Source organism: Phascolarctos cinereus, unplaced genomic scaffold (assembly GCF_003287225.1).
Source record: "Phascolarctos cinereus isolate Bilbo 61053 unplaced genomic scaffold, phaCin_HiC Scaffold_1;HRSCAF=81, whole genome shotgun sequence".
Classification (NCBI taxonomy): domain Eukaryota; kingdom Metazoa; phylum Chordata; class Mammalia; order Diprotodontia; family Phascolarctidae; genus Phascolarctos; species Phascolarctos cinereus.
In genome coordinates, this window is record NW_027555514.1 from 282,473,072 (window position 1) to 282,490,924 (window position 17,853).

The window sequence follows — 17,853 nt, forward strand, 5'->3', positions numbered from 1 at the left end:
CTTGATGTATCAGGCTCGGTGGCATCTACTTCACAGGGCTGTTGCGAGACAACGTAGATCAAGTGCTTTGCACACCCTAGAAAGCCCCAGCAATGGAAGCCATTGTTACATGCAAGCTCTTTTGGGGCGCAGGGGAAGCAGGATTTTCTTTTCATTTTTCTGCAGGCCTGGCTCTGGGCCTCTGCTTATTAAATAAATCCCGGCGGGCTCCCCCTCCTCCCCCCCGCCCCACCATTTCAGAAGCCATCCGATCTTTGTCTGATCAGGTGTTCTTGGTGGGTCTGATCTTGGCCTGTCAGCCTCCCAGCTGATGGGCTCTGACTGGCCCCACAGGGATGGGCCCTGGAGCGCTCCCCTCTAATCTGAGGGGGTAGGCTGAACACGACACAGCAGGGGCCCAGGAGAAGGACCAGGGCTGCTAGGTTCCCACCCAGAAGGGACTTTTGCAATCATGGGGTCATCATCCTAGGGCTGGAAGGGACGTTAGAATGTCTAGTCCAATCCCCTCACTTTACAGATGGGGAAACTGAGGCCCAGGAAGAGAAGCCACCATCCCTGAGTTTACACAGGTGGCATCAGAGATGGAATTTGAGCCCACAGCCTCTATCCCCACTTTAATCTGACCCAATCTAACAAACTATACCAAGCATACCAAGTAATGTGTGTAATGCCCCATGCTGGAAGTTCAGGGCAAGGCAGAGAGCGGTGAAACAAAGCCCCGGCCTCAGGGAAGGTCCAGCTCAGTAAGGGAGCATGGAACAGAGACTTGTGGAATACAAACGGAGCACTCCTGGAAAGCACCTAGGGCCGAGTTCACAGCAGGGAGGGAGGATGTCTGAGCCGACCACCAGGAACTTCATGGAGCAAGTGGGGTCTGGGTGGGGTCCTGAGGGGTCCATCTGGGAGAGATGGGGGGGGAGACAATGTGAGCAAAGGCACACATTGTGTGGTGGGAAATGAGGGGATGGTGTGTGGACTGACTTATTTGAAGGGAAGGGCACGCTCAGGGATGGTGGGGGAGCCTGGTGAGGAGGGCCTTCAACATCGAGCGAACAGTCATCTAGTGGGTGATGGGTCATCACTGAAGGGAGCTGGGAGTACGGGAGGACTGAAGACGGGGACCATCCAGGCAGGGAGGCCAGTTAGGTGGCTACTCCCTGGAGGACGGTGGCAGCTGTGGAAATAGAATGGAAGGGATAGAGAAGTCAGCGCTGACAGGACACGGGGACTGACGAATGGGCAGCGGCAAAGCCAACCTGGTGGGGCTTGGGATCTGGATGATAGGCTGAACAGGGGAGAACAAGGTGCAAGCTTGCCTCCGTTTCTGCCCTGGATGCCCAGGACCACCACATCCGGGCTTCCCCTGAGCTGTCCCAGCACGGGGGAAGTCATTCTGGTTGGGGACGATGCTGGTCTCTCCACAGATGCCTCAGCCACCTGAAGGACCTTCAGCGGCCCTCGGACCCATCACCCCCAGGAACGTCGACAACACACACCTCACCCAGACTGTTTCTGGTAACTTTAATCATAAAAGCCAAAAACATTCATATAAATAAAACTGCTGTGTAAAATACAGTTAGTTCTTCTCTCTACTAAATCCCCTCTCCAACCCACACTCAAAAAATCACATAGAAAACCCAAGACAGAGAAATAAGTAGTACAAATATACAGGGTCCCTGATGACTAAGTAGCTAGCAGCCTTGGGGGCCCCTTGGGGGAGGGCAAATCAGGCCGCTGACACGCCTGAACCCGGTGCTGCCTCCATGACTCGGGAGGGTTTCCAGCCCCCCTGCCAGCGGCTATGGAGGTGTCAAAAGGCGGGCTGGCCTCATGGAGGGAGGTGAGGAGGAGGGGTGGGGAAGGCCCCCCAGAGGGGGCGGCTGCTTCTGCCATCAGTCTATTTAAGATGCAGTGGGTGAGTAAACTAGGAGGTCAAGTGGGGAGCTCCTGCTATTTCCCCACTTCTCGGGGAGACAAGAAAGGGCAGTAATCACTTGTCCGCCCAGAGGAAAGTTTCGGTCTTTAGCCACTTGAATCTGGCCAGTGAAGAAGAGGAAGGGAGAGCTCCTTCCGAGATGCCCAGAAGGCCGGGCGGCCCCTTGAAAGGCTGAGGGAAGGGGAGCTCCGAGGAGCCAAGGACAGCCTTGGGTCCTCCTCCCTTCCCAGCTGGCTCAGGCTCTGATCTGGGGGAGCTTTCCGAGAGGAAAGCCTCCCCTCCCCGACTGCCCCAGAACCTGCTGCCCCTCTATCCCAGCTCTTGGAGTGAGACGGCAGACACAAGGACAGACACACACGTAAGCACACACACACAGATGCCTGGGCACAAGTGAGCACACACACACACACACACACAGAAAAAGACCCCACGTTTCCCTTCCAAAGGCAGGGCCTGCCTGAGGCCACAGCACAGGGGCGGGGTGGGACGTGGGGGGCGGGGCCTGTGTCAGGAGCACTTCCAGACGCACACGGCCAGGGTGCCCCCGAAGTACAGGTAGAGCAGATTCTTCACCTCATGGGTGATCTCAAAGCCGAAGCCTTCACCGATCACCACGTGCCAGGAGGAGCCAAACTTCTTGTCCATGGTTTCTTTGATCATCTTGGCAGCGCTCTACAAAGGACAAGGCCCAGTGTGTCATGGGAAGGGCAGGGGCCAACAGTTCTCTGCTTCTTCAGGGGGGCCAAAGCGGTCACCCCAGAACCCCAGATAATCAGGAGGGCTCCCATTTACAGCCTGGCTCACAGCTTACCGAGTACCCTTCCTTGAAAACATCCCGCGAGGTTGCTAGGACAAGCACGTCCACCCCATTTTCACAGATGAGGAAAGTGAGTCTCAGAAAAGTGGAACACTTTGTGACCAGCTAGTGGAGAAGATGGGGCTCCACTCTCAGCTGGTCTGACTCCAAGTCCAGTGTGCTCGCCCCCAAGGCCCACCACCCATGGGTGGGCTCTTGGTGGACTGCCACAACTCCAGAGTCAGGCGTCCTGGGCTGGAATCCATCCTCTGGGCCTTAGGAGCAAGCCCCTTTGCCTTTCTCAGCTTCAATTTCCTCATCGGGCCAAGGGGGCCAGTACATGGAAGTGACCCTGCCTGTGTCATGGGGGGCTGCAGAGTACCACTCTAGAATGGAAGCCCCTGCTACCATGACACTGCTGGGGAGCTCTTGGAAGGAGGCAGGGACAGCCCTGGTCCCGGGACTGACGTCTCCCAGTCCCACGGTCCCGGGGGGCTTCAGCAGGAAAAGTCAGAGTGACACTGACTCTGCCTGCACATGGATAAGGTTAATGAGCTGGTCCTCCCTGGGACCTTTCCCTTCAAAGCACCCACCCCCCACCCCAACGGGCTTGTGGTCTTATTCCCCAAACACTCTCTAGCTTCCCTCATGACAATGAAGGGATGCCGGTCCGTCAGGGCCAGGCCAGGGACGGGGGAGCCGCAGTCACCATCCCTGGCTGGCACTGGCCTTGGTAAAGGCATTGCTGAGATTACTTGAACTCCCCTTAGAAGAGACGGTGCTTCAAGTCATCTCAGAAAGAACCCGTCCCCCTCCCCACATCATTCCCTCCCCGGCTGTTCCTGAGCTGGGCCTAGCACGCTCCGGGCCCTGAAGTGACAGGTACCTCATTGTTGTTGGAGTACTTCTCACAGGCCGTGACACACAACTCCATGGTCTCCACTCTCATCTCCTCTGGCATGTCTGAGTGCTGGGGGAGGAGGGAAGGACAGACAGACAAGGCTCAGCGCAAGATGCGGCAAGGCCTGGCCAGCTAGATGTGTTACTGAGCTCGAGAAGGCTGGCTTGTCAGCCTCTCCGAGCACAGCCAGGGACAGGCCCTGAAGGCTGCACACAGGGGCAGCTGCCAGGATGGGGAAGCTGAGGAACAGACGGGCTTGCCCGGGGTGACAGGTGGCAAAGCCAAGACCCAACCCAAGCTAGGGCCCTTCTTGCTCTGACCAGGCCAAGGCTTGGAGCCCCAGAGCACATCTGAACCATGCATCAGAACTGGAGAAAGACACTCAGTGCAGATGAGGATCCCTGGAGAGTAAGGGAGTTCCCAAAGGTCCCTCCCCTGCTGAGTATCCTTTCTCCTTCCCTACCAGAACTTACTCTGACCAGAGGAAAGGTTTGTAGCCTCTTATAATCTGCGTCATCCTTCTTCCCTTCTTCTCCCATGATCCTTCCACTGTGAGCAGCTGGGGAAAGATGAGGGCTCCTGGGGAGGTGCTAAAGGCAGCAATTAGGGCGAGCCAGGAAGGCTAGGGAGGCAGGCCCAGCTGCCTCAGAGGCAGGAGAAAATGCTCCCCCCGGGAGAAACTGCCGAAAACAGGAAAAACCAGAACAAAGAAAGTTGATTTTAAAACCACAAATCACAAATTGGAAAGGTCACAGAAACTATCTGATCTCCCTGCCCCCGTTTCAACGCCTCCACTGTCCCTTCCCAAATGGCCAACTTGTCTGCAGATTGGAGGATGAGTCAACAGGCGATGCTGAGACCCGAGGAAGAACATACTGATTCGCTGCTCCGAGCCCACGCTCGTGCGAGGGAGACAGATCCTGACTACATGCCAACAATACTCTAAGCACAGTCTAGGTGATGCATTAGACAATTCATCAAGGAACAAGCGAGCATGGGCCGACAGCCTACAATGTGAGGGGCACCGCGACTTCTCTCGGAGGCTTGCTGGTAATTCGTGCTTGCAGAGCCCGTGAGCAACGAAGAGCAGCAGCTGAGTAGGCCCTCCCCCTTCTGAGCGATGGGAACACATGAGTCCAACTGGCTCGTGGGCCAACTCTGCAGAGCTCCCTCCCAGGGCTCCTCACTCTCTGGTCTAGTTGCACTGGGAGCACGGGAACGGGGCCGCTCGGCCTGGCCCCACTGTGTGTGTCCAACTTTACCCTCTGTTTCTTTGTTAGTCAGGTGGGGATAATAATACCTGCCCCGCATACTTCAAGATAGGAGTGAAATGGAATAGCGCACATGAAAACATTCTGACAATTTAAAAACACTACATACGTGGACAGTTACCCGCCAGCCAGAGACCCAAGTTCTAGTCCCAGCCCTGTCACTGATGCAACCGGGGGGCCTTGGGACAGTCCCTTCCCTTATTCAGGGCTTATTCTTATCACTTGTCAGAGAAAGCTCGACCACGCGCCTTCGGAGGTCTCCTTCAGCTCTTAAACTCTCCATGATTCCAGTTATGAAGAGCAGGAGCAGCCGCAGTCAGTTATCGAAATGTTCCTTTGAGGAGACGCTGGCGTCATCTCTATCTTCTTCATCAGAAATGTCTCAATGATTTGGCAGATACTCTTCCTTAAATTCACTGCTGTTGCTCTTGGGCTTTTTACAATAATAATCCCTGATAAACTGACACATACATGGTATTTTATGGTGACAAAGAGCCTTATGTTTCAGGTCTTTATGTCCCACCTGACAGCCATCCTTCTCATCTCTGTCCTCACCTTCAGGGCTAAATTCCTGGAAAATATTTTCTATAGTGGGTGCCTCTACTTCCTCACCTCTTCCTCTCTCCAGTGTTTCACCACCTGGTGTTCACGTCCAGTGCTCCACTGAAGCTCCTGCCTCTCTCAAAGGTTACCAGTGATTTCCCCATCATCAGATTCAATGGTGGCCCTTTTTAGGATTCATTTCCCCAGATCTCTGCAGAATTGCACGGTTGGCCACCTCCTGCTACTAAACGTCCTCTCCTCTCCTCCAAAGGCCTCATACACTAAATAAACATGTCCTTAGCACCTATTCTGTGTCTGACCCTTAGATTCTTCTACTTCTCCAAGAGCATCTTCTCTACTTCCTTGGCTGGCTCCTTCTCTTCTTCCCAGACCGTTCCTAGGTCCTCTTCTCTGTCCTCTATATGCTTTCCTTTGGCCACCACCATGCAAATGACCTCTCAAGTGCTTCCTCCAGCCCTTCTGAGCACTAGACTTAAATTTCCGTCTAATGATCCGTCCAAACAGTTCCTTGGACTCAACACGTCCAAAACATCATCATTCCTCCTCATGGTGTCATCGTTTCTGCTTGAGGTACAGCTCTTTGCTGTCTCCCTCACACATGAATCCTCAGTGTTCTCCTTTTCTCTCACCTTTCCCACACACTCAGCTACTGAGGCCTGAGGCCTGTCAATTCTTTTTTTTCTTTTTTTTTGGGGGGGGGGCTAGGCAATGGGGTTAAGTGACTTGCCCAGGGTCACACAGCTAGTGAGTGTTGTGTGTCTGAGGCTGGATATGAACTCAGGTCCTCCTGACTCCAGGGCCAGTGCTCTATCCACTGTGCCACCTCGCTGCCCCACCCGTCAATTCTTTGTGCACCATGTTTCGGGCATTCTCTGCTCGATTCCCAAATCCAACTCGCCCGTATTTCCACCCAGCTGGACCAGGGCAGCAGCCTTCGAAGAGCTCTCTCTGCCTCCAATCTTTCCCCTCCAATCCAACTTTCCTTCAGCTTTGAGACGACCCTTCCATCTGCATGGATCTTGTCACATCACTCTGTTCCAGTGGCTTTCCGAGTAAGGCTCCAGGCTCCAAGCCCTCGGAACGCTGGTGTTCCCCGCCTCTCTGGTCCCATAGGGCTGTGTGCTCACTCTCTATGCTCCAGGCAAACTGGTCCACTTTGCCTGCCTAGGTGCCAGCCACACTTTCCTACGTGGGAGGTTTTGCTCACACTGGTCCCTCCGACTCCACCATCCTCCCTTCTCCTCTTTAACTGCTGAATGATGCCTTCCTTCATCCTCCATCAATATCAGTCTTTCCTCTTAGACCTTCCACAGCATATCATATTGCTATGGATGCTCTTATGTGCTGTATTATATGGTGAAGTCAGGAAGACTTGGGTTCAAATCCAGCCTCAGACACTTAGCAGCTGTGTGGCCCTGGCTAGGTCAATTGATCTCCCTGTGCTTCCATTTCTTCAGCTATAAAACGATGAAGTTGAGCATGGTGGTCTTTAGGGTTCCCTTCCGATTTGGGGATCCAGGGGGCTGCTGATTCTTCCACTTTGGGCATTCCCTCCATCCATGCTGTGTGTAATCTCTATGCAACTCAGCAGATGGTCCTTGAAGCCCGTCCAGTTGGTGTTAGCATTTGTACTCTGTGAGCACAACATTCAAGATCCAGCATCATCTCCCCTTCCCCCAGTGAGGCGTCAGGCGAGGTATCTAGGGAAGGATATTTGTCTATGCTGACTAGACTGAGGGTCAATGTAAACCTTCTGTCCCCACCAAGTAAGACTTACCACAGTCCTACACACAGCAGGCCTTTGCCAGAGAACCTCTGACTTCTGGCTGGTGACTGACTCCCCCGCTCCGAGAGGCCTCAACCATTCTCACTTCAGTCCCTTGGGGGACTCATCTCTGTGCTCTCTTCCCCCATCAGAATAGAAGCCTCTTGAGGACAGGAACTGTCATCAGTCTTGTCTGAATTTGCATCCCCGGTGCTTTAATTCTCTCTCCCTATCTGTTTCTCTCTTCTTCTTCTTTCTCTGTCTCTCCCCCTCCTTCCCCTCTCCTCCCTTGCTCCCGTCCTATGAAAAGTGGCTGAAGTGGCCCAGCCTTCGCAGCAGGAGGGATACAGTTGGGTGGCGGCCCACAGTGATCTTCCCAGTGGTCAAGTAATTCACTCTGGCCACACAAGACAAAGGGTCAACCAAGGAGCTTCAGAAGGGAGAGTTATTAGGCTAATATACTCCGGGCAGGGCATTCGTTAAATAGTCGCTTCTCCTCATTGATGCCAGCTGACCTCCCATGCTCTTCCCCACCGATACAGAAAGGCCAATCAAGGTCCATCTCCAATGGCTGGCTCTCCTCCCTTGGCAACAGGTGAGTGACCCAGGCTGTGGTTGGGAGCCTGGCACAGGGAAGGCTGCTCCTCTCCTCTAGCCTCACTCACCCTGGGAATCTCCGAGCACAGGCCATGCACAGTTGGCTCTTTCTCCACTGATGTTCAGGGCTGAGTGTTCCGGATGAAGACTGGGGACGGTCATTCGTTGCTTGCTATGCACAAGGCTGGCAATTTCCCAAGTAAAACCTTGCTTGACTTTGGCTCAGGATTCTCATCTCACCAAAGCCTTTCTCCTCCTCCGTGCTAAACCACACCTCTCTCCTTGCTCTTCACTTCTGCCTTCCCTTCATTCATTAAGGTTCAATCCAAGACTGAGGTCAGGGTTGGAAGCCTGATGACATTCTTAAAAGGCTCAGGGCCATCCAGACGTCAGGACACCAGGCACCCAGAGGGAATGTCATAAAGAGGCATTTCAACGATGGCAGCTTCCTGCTTCTCGTTCTAATAACTCACCTTTGTCTAGCAAGCCAAATGTTGATCTCACCACCCTAGGAAGTACAAGGCGCCATTATTATCTCCTTCTTAAAGACAAGGAAACCAGAGGTCAGAAACATTAAGGGACTTGCCCAAGGTCGTGTGGCTGTAAAGTGGCTCAACCCAGACTCGGCTGTTTTCAGTTTCTGAACTCCAGTTTCTTTATCCATGAAATGGCTTCAGTACCACTTTCTCCATCTCACTCACAGAATGTGAGTGAAAGAAAGCACTCTGTGAAAGTGTGTGAAGAAAGCATTTTATAAAACTTATTAAAGTGTCGTCAAAATGTCAGTTATGATGATGGCTGACTCACTGACCTTGGGCAATTCATAACTTCTCTGAAACTGGGTTTCTTCACCTGTAAAATGGGAATGTTATGCTTATGCCTCGCTCACATTAGTGGTATGAAGATAGTACTTTCTATACTGTAAAGCACCACACAAGAGGATTATGCTATGATAATAAGATGGCTATCATTCATGATTTTCTTTCATTCCTACTGAAAGAATGATACCAGATTTAATTTACTTTAAAAACATTTCCAATAAAAATAAACTTAGGCATCCCACATGACACCAAGGCGAGAAAACTAATTCTTGAGAGCCCTTCGGGTCCTCGTGCGGAATGAGTTCTTAACAACCTTGTTCATCTTCCATGACAATAAACAGGAGCTGAGGGGGCCAGAAAGGAATCAGGTCAGGCTTAAAAGAAAGCATTTCAATAATTTAGAATGCCACTGCAGCCCTAATGCTGATTACTTCAGGCTGCCTCGGAGAGCCAACTTCGACTAAATCCATTACTGTCCTTGAATACCAAGCCACTGATGGTCCTCACCCTCTCTGCTTTTGACTGTTCTCACTGACAGATTCTAGCCAGGAGCACTTTCCAACAACCTTGACAGTCAGCGCCTGATACAAAGGCTTCTCCTAGGCAACAGGAGCCCAGGAGATTGGACTCTCTCCCTCTTTCTCTGTGTACACGTCCCAGACATTTCAAAATGAGACCCAGCTCTTGTGATTCGTGGCGAAGCTGAAGCCACTGATTAGAGTTTTGTCTCAGAGGAACACTGGGACGACCATTACAAACCAGAATGGCTAGAGGGGCTAGAAGGGACCTCACTGAACACACAAACATTTATTACAAGCATACAGACACAATGGGCATTTATTAGGCACCTGTGAGTAGCAGGGCACACAAATCATCTAGTCCAATACCTTCACTGAATAGAAGAGAGATCAGAGGCTTGGCTGTGGTGAGCACTGGACAGGTATCAGGTATTCCAGCAGCCAGCCTGGGACAGAAGAGGGAGCAGCCCCCAGGGCTTTGGGCTGCCCAGCTCTGTCTCCCTTCTTACTCACAGTCATGTTCACATGGCAGCCAGAAATGAAATGCTCCTATTTCCGAAGATCCCCTCCCCAAACCCCTCCATTCGCCCCAGGGAGAGCCAGCCCACAGACTCAACCCCATTGACCATTCTTAACTAGGAGGACACTTAGACACTTGGAAGCTCTCAGGAACACACTGGTGGGGCAGGACAGAAGGCTGCAAGTCCCGTTTCCCTACATCCAACCATTTATTCAACTGTGTGCAGAACACTCTCCCCAAGAAGGGGGTTACGAAGAAGTGTAGATGCACACACAGCACCCCTGCACCTCCAGGAACTGATGATCCAGTTATAGAATAAGCTACAGACAAGGCTAGCCCAGGTCCATATCCATTTCTGCCCATCTCCCTTAAACCACATGTTATTACACATATACCCACAATTCCACCTCTGGCCATCCCCTCTCCTCTCCGCCCCCGTCTACCTGTTGGCTAAACATCGGTAGAGAAAGCAAAGAAACACAGGGCATTAAGGCAAACATACCAAGGATTCTTCAGAACTTCAAGAGTCCCAGGTAAGGGGAAATGAGACCTCCAACTGCCTGTTCTCTAGTACAGGGGTTGGGGGGGGTGTTTCTATACAGTGTTAACAAGGCCATCTGCTGCCATGACTACCATCTCTACATCCCCTTCTTGAAGGACATAAACACTTGTTAAATGAATGATTGGCTGTTCTATGCCCCCTGTGGTAGGGTGGGGGTTGGGGGCGGCTGAGGAGTCCATAGTCCATTCCCCTCATTTGGCACAGGTGACCAGTAGGTACGGAGGGGCTGCCTCAGCAGCTATGAGGTTCCCCATCCACTTGAAAGTCTACAAGCCAAACACAAATCACCACCTGCCAGAGATCAAAAGACCATCAAGTTTTAGAGGGATCTTACTGGGGATCCAGTTTTAAAATGGAATGTAATCTATGTTTTACTGAATTTTAATTTTGTTAAACATTTCCCAATTACATTTTAATCTGGCTCAGGTCACCTGGAGCAGGTGGAGAACCTTTGGCCTCAAGGCCACATGTGGCCCTGTAGGGGCCTTAAGTGTGGCCCTTCGATTGAATCCAAACTCCACAGAAGAAATCCCCTTCACAAAAGGATTTGTTCTGTCAAACTTGGACTCAGCCAAAAGGCCGCACCTGAGGACCTAGAAGGCCACATGTGGCCTCAAGGCTGTAGGTTCCCCCCTCCTGCCCTGGAGTGTTGTGGCCCACAAGTGGCTGATGGACCAAGTCCCTGACACCTCTGGGCTAGACCAATCCCATGTTACAGATGCAGGGAGGTGATGGACCATTTGAACTTGGCTTTGTGGACTCTACACACAGTGTTCTTTCCATTGAGGCAGACCAGTCTTCCTACTGAAGTGCAGGCTGGGCTGCAAGGCATTTGCAATCTCTTCCACATCCAAAATTCTGAGAGGTGAGGAAGCTTCCACCCTCATCTTAACCGCTCTCCTCCCCTAGCCAGATGGGGCCACTTCTCCCTGGCTCCCCGTCTCACCCTGCCCTGTGCTGTCTCTGGCTGCTGTTGCATTGCCCTCCATCCCCACTGGCCTCTCTTCAACTTCCTTTTGTCTACTGGGCACCAGATATGTGGAGAGCCCTGTGCTGCTAAGGCCACATGACTCCTGGAGAGTCAAGGGACCTTAGAAATCATCTGGTCCAAGCCCTCCTTTACAGATGAGGAAACTGAGGGTCAAAAAGTTGGAGGGAACTGCCCAAGCTTTTGGCACAGCTGGAATGGAGAGAAGCCTGGTTCGAAACTTTCCACTGTGACTCGTTGCAGAAGGCACAGTTTTCCCACAATCTCTGCCTCTTAGAGTTATTTATATACAAAAGTCACAAATAACTACAATACAAGATAGAAAGTGATAAAGTGAACTTGATTAAGAATCAAGTCCCATAGGAAAAGTATGAGCAAAAAGTGCAGTGAGAATTCAGAGGAGGAGACCACTTCATAGAAGTGGCATTTCAGCTGGGCCTTGTAAAATGGGAAGGATTTTAATAGGAAAAGTGCGGAGGGGAAAACATTCTAGATGGAGACGTCATATGAGCAAAACAGAAAAGCACAGGACCCATTAGCGGAGTAAGAAGAGTTCCATTTGGCCCAACCCTCAGATGTGTGCGTACTGGAATAGCGGGAGACCACGGTGGAAAGTCAGACAGATGCTTTGGGATTTTTTTAATAGGCAATGGGGACCCCTCAAAGGCTTCGGGGTAGAGAAATAACATAATCAGAGCTGTGTTTGGGGAAGATTACGCAAGGGTGTGTAGGATGGATTACAGGCAGAGAGAACAGTTAGGGGGTTATTTTGACAATGCAGCCAAGATAGGATGAGTTTTCAGATGACAGCAACGACATAAAAAGGACATCATGGGAGGAAGAGTTTCCTCTTCAGATATGGATTGGACCAGATGACTTCTGAGATCCCTTCCAGTCCTATGGTATTTCCTGGCCTCATCTCACATCATGACTTTCCTCACACTATTTTGTCCAACTAAATGGAATTGATTACTATTCTTTTCTCACCTTGCTTTTCTGGCCTTAGTGTATAATAAGTATTTATGACATTCCCCATGGAAGGAATGGCCATCTCCCCTCCTTATGTTTACCAGGGGCATACAACATGTATACAGATAGAAGTATATGAAAAATAAATACAATGTAATTAGGAGGTACTGAGAACTTGATGAATTAGGATCACAGATTTAGAGGTAGAAGGGTTCTTATAGGCCATTGAGTTCAACCTCCTCATTTTACATATGAGGAAACTGAGGCACAGAGAGGTTAATAAACTTGTTCAGAGTCACAAAGCTAGTAAGTCCCTGGGGCAGGATTTTGAACCCAGATCTTGCTGACTTCAAGTCCAGCATTTTCTCTCTGCTATTTTACCTGCCTGTTGAAGCAGGTGTCCCCTGAGCTGAGCCTCAAAAGTTATGAGGGATTCTAAGGCGTTGGAAAACATTTCTGCTAAAGGGGCAGGCCGTACAGTCAGGGAAAGGGGGGGGAGGGGGGGAGAGTGGAATGTTGTGTATAGGAAAACAGTTAAGTAGGCCAGTTTGGCTGAAACAGTCTGTGAGGGGGAGTGATGTGTAATCTGCTGGAAGAGAGGCTGGAGTCAGACTGCACAAGGCTTTAAATGCCAAACAGAGGAGTTTGCATTTTATTCTCCAAGTAACAAGAAATCTTCTTGAGAAGGAAATGAGGCCGGTGCATAAGGAGTGTCAATTTGGCAGCTGTCAGGAGGATAGACTGGAGGGGGCAGAGACTGTATACAAAGAGACCGACTTGGAGGCTTTGGCAAAAGCCTAGGAGAGAGGGGAACTGAACAAGGGCAAGAGAAAGGGACAGGGGCCAGAGAGGCGGCGGAAGTAGAGCTGGTTATATTGACAACTGATTGGAAATGGAGGGCAATCAGAGTGAAGGGATGTCCTCAAGGCTTCGGAGGTGGGCTACTGGAAGACTGGAGGCATATCCAGTAGGAACAGGGGGAAAAGAACCTGCTCCACTTTGGACGTGTTGCATGACAGGTAGAGTTTCAGGCCTAGTACTGAGGAGAGAACTGAAGGCTGGGTATGTCAATTAGAGAGTCATCTGCATAGAGATGATGGCCGAACCAATGGAGACTGGTGAGATTATCGAGAGAGAGAGAGAGAGAGAGAGAGAGAGAGAGAGAGAGAGAGAGAGAGAGAGAGAGAGAGAGAGAGAGAGAGAGGAGGGACCAAGACAGGGCCCTAGGTGTACCACAAATAACCGGAGCACTAGCACAGAAACCCACGGAGGAAAGAGTATTTAGAAAGAGGTGGTTAACAGAGTCAAATGCTGCAAAGAAGTCAAGATGAGGAATGGCAAAATGCCATTGGATTTAGCATCACAAAGATCATTGGAGGGGCAGTTTCAGACAAGCAGACTAGAAGGAAGCCAGCCAGATTGCAAGGGGTTGAGAAATGAATGGGATATTAGAAAACAGAGACAGGAAAGTAAAAGCAATTTGGGGTTGGAGGGAGGTGGAAGCAAACTGGAGAATGTAGAAGCAATGTGAGGGAAAGCGGAAATAATGGTGCCCAGGGAGTGGAAGCCAAGCTTGCAAGGCCATGAAAGGAAAGAAAAAGGCTTTAAAGGTATAAGAGTTGGAGGGGAGAGGAGGATCAAGGGAGGGTCCAGTATTTTTAAAGGCTGTTAGGAGAGGACAAGTCTGCAGCCAGAGGGAAGAAGCTACTGGAAAAGAGAAGGAAAATTAAGGAGAGAAAGAAGGGGATGATGGAAAGGCCAAGTTGTTGATGAAAACAAGAGAGGAAAGAGGTCAAAGGCGCAGAAGAAGGGTTTGACCCAGACAAAAGAAGGGTCTCCTGGAGTAAAGCAGGAAGGGATACCAGATGATGCGGAGGGGAAATGAAGTGCTGACCTGGGCAGAAGAATTTGTTGGATGAAATGAATTAGGAAAAAACCAGAAAGGGGGCATTTTTGGAGAAGGAGCTTAAGTAAGAGCTTGGATAGATAGTCTTAGGGTCATAGATCTGGAGCTGGAACAGATCTAAAAAGCCAGCCAAACCAACCCTCTCATTTTACAGACGAGGAAACTGAGGCACAGAACGGTAAAGGGGCTTCCCCAGGGTCACACAAGTGAGACGCCCATCCAGGGTATGAATACAGGTCAGAGATGCGGGGATGGAAGGAATCTTAGAGGACTTCTAATCTAACTTCCTCATTTTACAGACGAGGAAACTGAGGCACAGAGTGGTGAAGGGGCTTCCGCGGGGGTAAGTGGCCCAGACGGGGTCGGAATTCAGGTCACGGATCTGGGGCTAGCAGGGGCGGACCCCTCGTTTTACAGACGGGGAAACTGAGGCTCGCCGAAGGGCGGGCCAACCCGGCGGCCGCGGGTGCGGAGGGGGTGGCCGGGGCTAAGGGTCAGCGGGCGCCGGGCAGGCAGACGGGGCCTGCGAGCCGAGGCCGCGCGGCTCCGGGGGCTCCGAGAGCTCCGAGACCGGCGCCGTGCAGGCCCGGGGCAGGGGCCGGCCTCGGCCTCGGGGACGGACACGGCCGCGGGGCGCCCTCCCCCAGCCCCCCGGGGCCGCCCTCACCTGCTCCCGCCGCCGGGGCCCCAGCGCCGCCGCAGCCGCCGCCTCCCTGGCGTTGTCAAGGAGGGAAACAAGATTGTCTTAGCAACCGGCACAGGAAGTCCCGCCCCGAAGAGAAGCTTCGGCGGAAGACCGGACGGATGATTGGTACCAAGGACTGTCAATCAGAAGGCTGGGGCCTTGACTTAGAAGGGCGACGCTCGGAAGACGGGAAAGGGGCGGGGCTTCTCTTAGAGCTGCCCTGGGCGCGCCTGAGCAACGGGGCGGCAAATCTCCCAACTTGGTTCCACTAAGTTCAGCGGCCCTTTGTTCAGCGCATTCAGTGCGCAGGCGCGGCCCCTACCCTGCCCTCAGGGAGAGTGCAGCCTGATGGGGCAAAGACCTAGACGCGGTGTAGTTAACTCTCAGCCCTGGAAAGGTCCCTGAACTTGGACTTTTAAAGGGCTTGGTTCCAAATCCTGGCTTTCCCATGTGTTATCTCAGAAGTTCTTTGCAAGTCCCGTAGCCTCTGTGGGCGCCCTGTTTACCCATCTGTGCAAAGACCAAATGTTCTCCAAAGCCCTTCCCGCTCTGCCCGGCTTCATTGCATCATGAATGGGCTTCCCAGCCGACCCAACACCGCGCGTGGACAACACGTGTCTTTATCCAGTTGGTTTTTCTTCCATGGATGGCTAGAATGGGACCTCATTGAGGACAACCCATAGGCAGGCTTGGCCAACAGCGTGACGTGGAGGAACGGAAGCAGCACTCGGGCAATCACCCTCCTCAAAGCACCCCGCGGGCTGGTTCTTCTCATCCCCCCCTTCTGGAGGCCCTGCTGCTGGGGTGCTAGTCCCGCCTCCTCCTTTTTCTCAAGCTCTTCTTTGGATTTCTTGGCATTTTAGTTGGCGAGGAGGCAATGTGGTCTCTTCTAGGGCTTCACACTGGTGATGGAGGACATCTTGGGTGGCTGATGATGGTAGAGTGGTTGTTTTTTCAAGTTACACACGCATGTAGGGGCTCATTTTCATTTACATGGTTTTCAGGTAGTGTTTAACATATGCATAGTTCTAGGATTCTGGGGGGGGGGACCGGAGTTACCACACTGGATAGATCAATGGGCCTGGAGTCAGGAAGACTCCTCTTCCTGAGTTCAAATGTGGCCTCAGACACTTACTAGCCATGTGACCTTGGGCAAGTCACTTCACCCTGTTTGCCTCAGTTCCTCATCTCTAAAATGGGCTGGAGAAGGAAATGTCAAACATTCCAGTATCTTTGCCAAGAAAACTCCAAATGGGGTCACGGAGAGTTGGACACAAGTGGCATGACTGAACGAGTTCTAGGGTGGAGGCCTTGTAAAGATAGACAGATCGACAGACAAAGAACTTATTAAGCATTAACTCTGTATCCGGACTTGTGCTTAGGATTGGGGACACAAAGAAAAGCTAAACCAGTACCTGCCTTCAAGGAGCTCCCATTCTAATGGGGGAGAACCCCATCATCGGTAACCAGGTACATACATACAGTAAAGTCCCTTACCCAATTCAGTAATGTAACAAATAAGCAATAGCGTCACAATACACACGTGTGTAAACGTATACGTGCATGTATACATGTATGTGTATATGTACTAATTTATGTTATTGATACAAACAGTTCTACCCTTAATTAAGATTGCCTAGACAGTGAAGTTACACAGGTAAGATCAGAACTCATATGGGCTGTAGTTTGACCCCCTAGACCAGAGGTGGGGAACCTATGGCCTTGAGGCCACATAGGGCCTTCTAGGTGCTCAAGTTCGGCCCTTTGACTGAATCCAAACTTCAGAGAACAAATCCCCTTAATGAAAGGATTTGTTCTGTAAAACTTGGACTCAGTTAAAAGGTTGCATCCAAGGACCTAGAAGGCCACATATGGCCTCAAGGCCATAGGTTCCCCATCCCTGTGCCTAGATACTGTGAAAATGCTTTGTAAACTATAACTTGCTGGGCCCAGATGATCGATTATCACTGGTCCAATGGGAAAGCATGGATAATTGGGCCTGGTATTGGTTTGGGGATCAGAAGTCCTAAGCTCTAATCTTTGTGCTTCAGCCTCTACTGGGGACCACTGGCCCCACTCACTATAATATTGAGGACACTGCTCCCAGTGCTATTGATGACAGCGGATGCTTCTGAAAACCTGAAGCATTGCAAAGGACTTTGAGTGCGTTAGTTATCTTAGGAGGACTTTCTGGGTTTCCCCATCACTGAAGATCTGTCATGGATGACCACTTGTCAGAGATCAGAGGATCGTAGACAGACTGGGAGAGACCTCAGGGGTCATCTACTCCAACCCCTTCATAGTTACAGGTAAGGAAACTGAGGCCCAAGGAAGTTGGGTTCTCCAGGTTATACCAATCAGAAGTGGAATTTAAACTCGTGTTCTCTAACTCTAGAGCTAGGTTTCTCTCCACTGTCCCACGTTGCTATGTTTGTGTCCTCAGAATTGTCTTCTTTGGAACATGCCCTCCTACTTGAGCCAACTCACTCTGCAAGTTCTCAGGCCATGAGATACTATATCTATCTTTCCCCTGAATTTTTGAAACCTGTTCTTCCAAAGTCTATGTTATGCATGGATTATGTTCAGTCTGCACTCCTCACTTCATTAAGCTCCAATCAATGAATAAAAAAGCATTTATTGAGCATCTACTATGTGCCAGGCACTGGAAATACAAAGACAAAAATGAAATTGTTCCTGCCCTCAGGGAACTTGCTTTTGTTAGAAATAGGCTTGACACCAAAAATTTAGTATCAAGAAAAAGTATTACAGAGAAAGTCCAGAGGACTTTAGACATTTCTGGCCAGAAGCGGGCTCCACCCCTCTTCAGGAGGGGTGGGCCCTGAGTGCAAGGGCAAGTGTGCTTTTATGCAGTTGAATTCGGCGTGAAACCTCCCAGGCCGGGATTGGTCCATCCCTTCCCAGGTTACACCTTTCCTTACATGTTTCCCCTTGATATGCTCAAGTATGTTCCCCCTCCCTTGGCCATACGTCCCATGACTCGTTAATGAGGCTCTAATTTTATGCGGGGCGTGTCAGATAATAGTAATGAAGCTC

At 51.1% G+C, this 17,853-nt stretch overlaps 1 protein-coding gene across 1 annotated transcript; it reads right to left on the reverse strand.

The window, feature by feature from the left end:
• Positions 1 to 1,504: 1,504 nt before the first annotated feature.
• Positions 1,505 to 14,878, reverse strand: DNAL4 (dynein axonemal light chain 4). The gene is made up of 4 exons (XM_020982631.2): positions 14,782 to 14,878; positions 4,107 to 4,313; positions 3,619 to 3,702; positions 1,505 to 2,608 (listed from the first exon to the last, which is right to left on the reverse strand). The coding sequence occupies exons 2-4, from the start codon at positions 4,170 to 4,172 to the stop codon at positions 2,444 to 2,446; spliced, it is 315 nt and encodes a 104-aa protein (XP_020838290.1). The 5' UTR covers positions 4,173 to 4,313; positions 14,782 to 14,878; the 3' UTR covers positions 1,505 to 2,443.
• Positions 14,879 to 17,853: the final 2,975 nt, after the last annotated feature.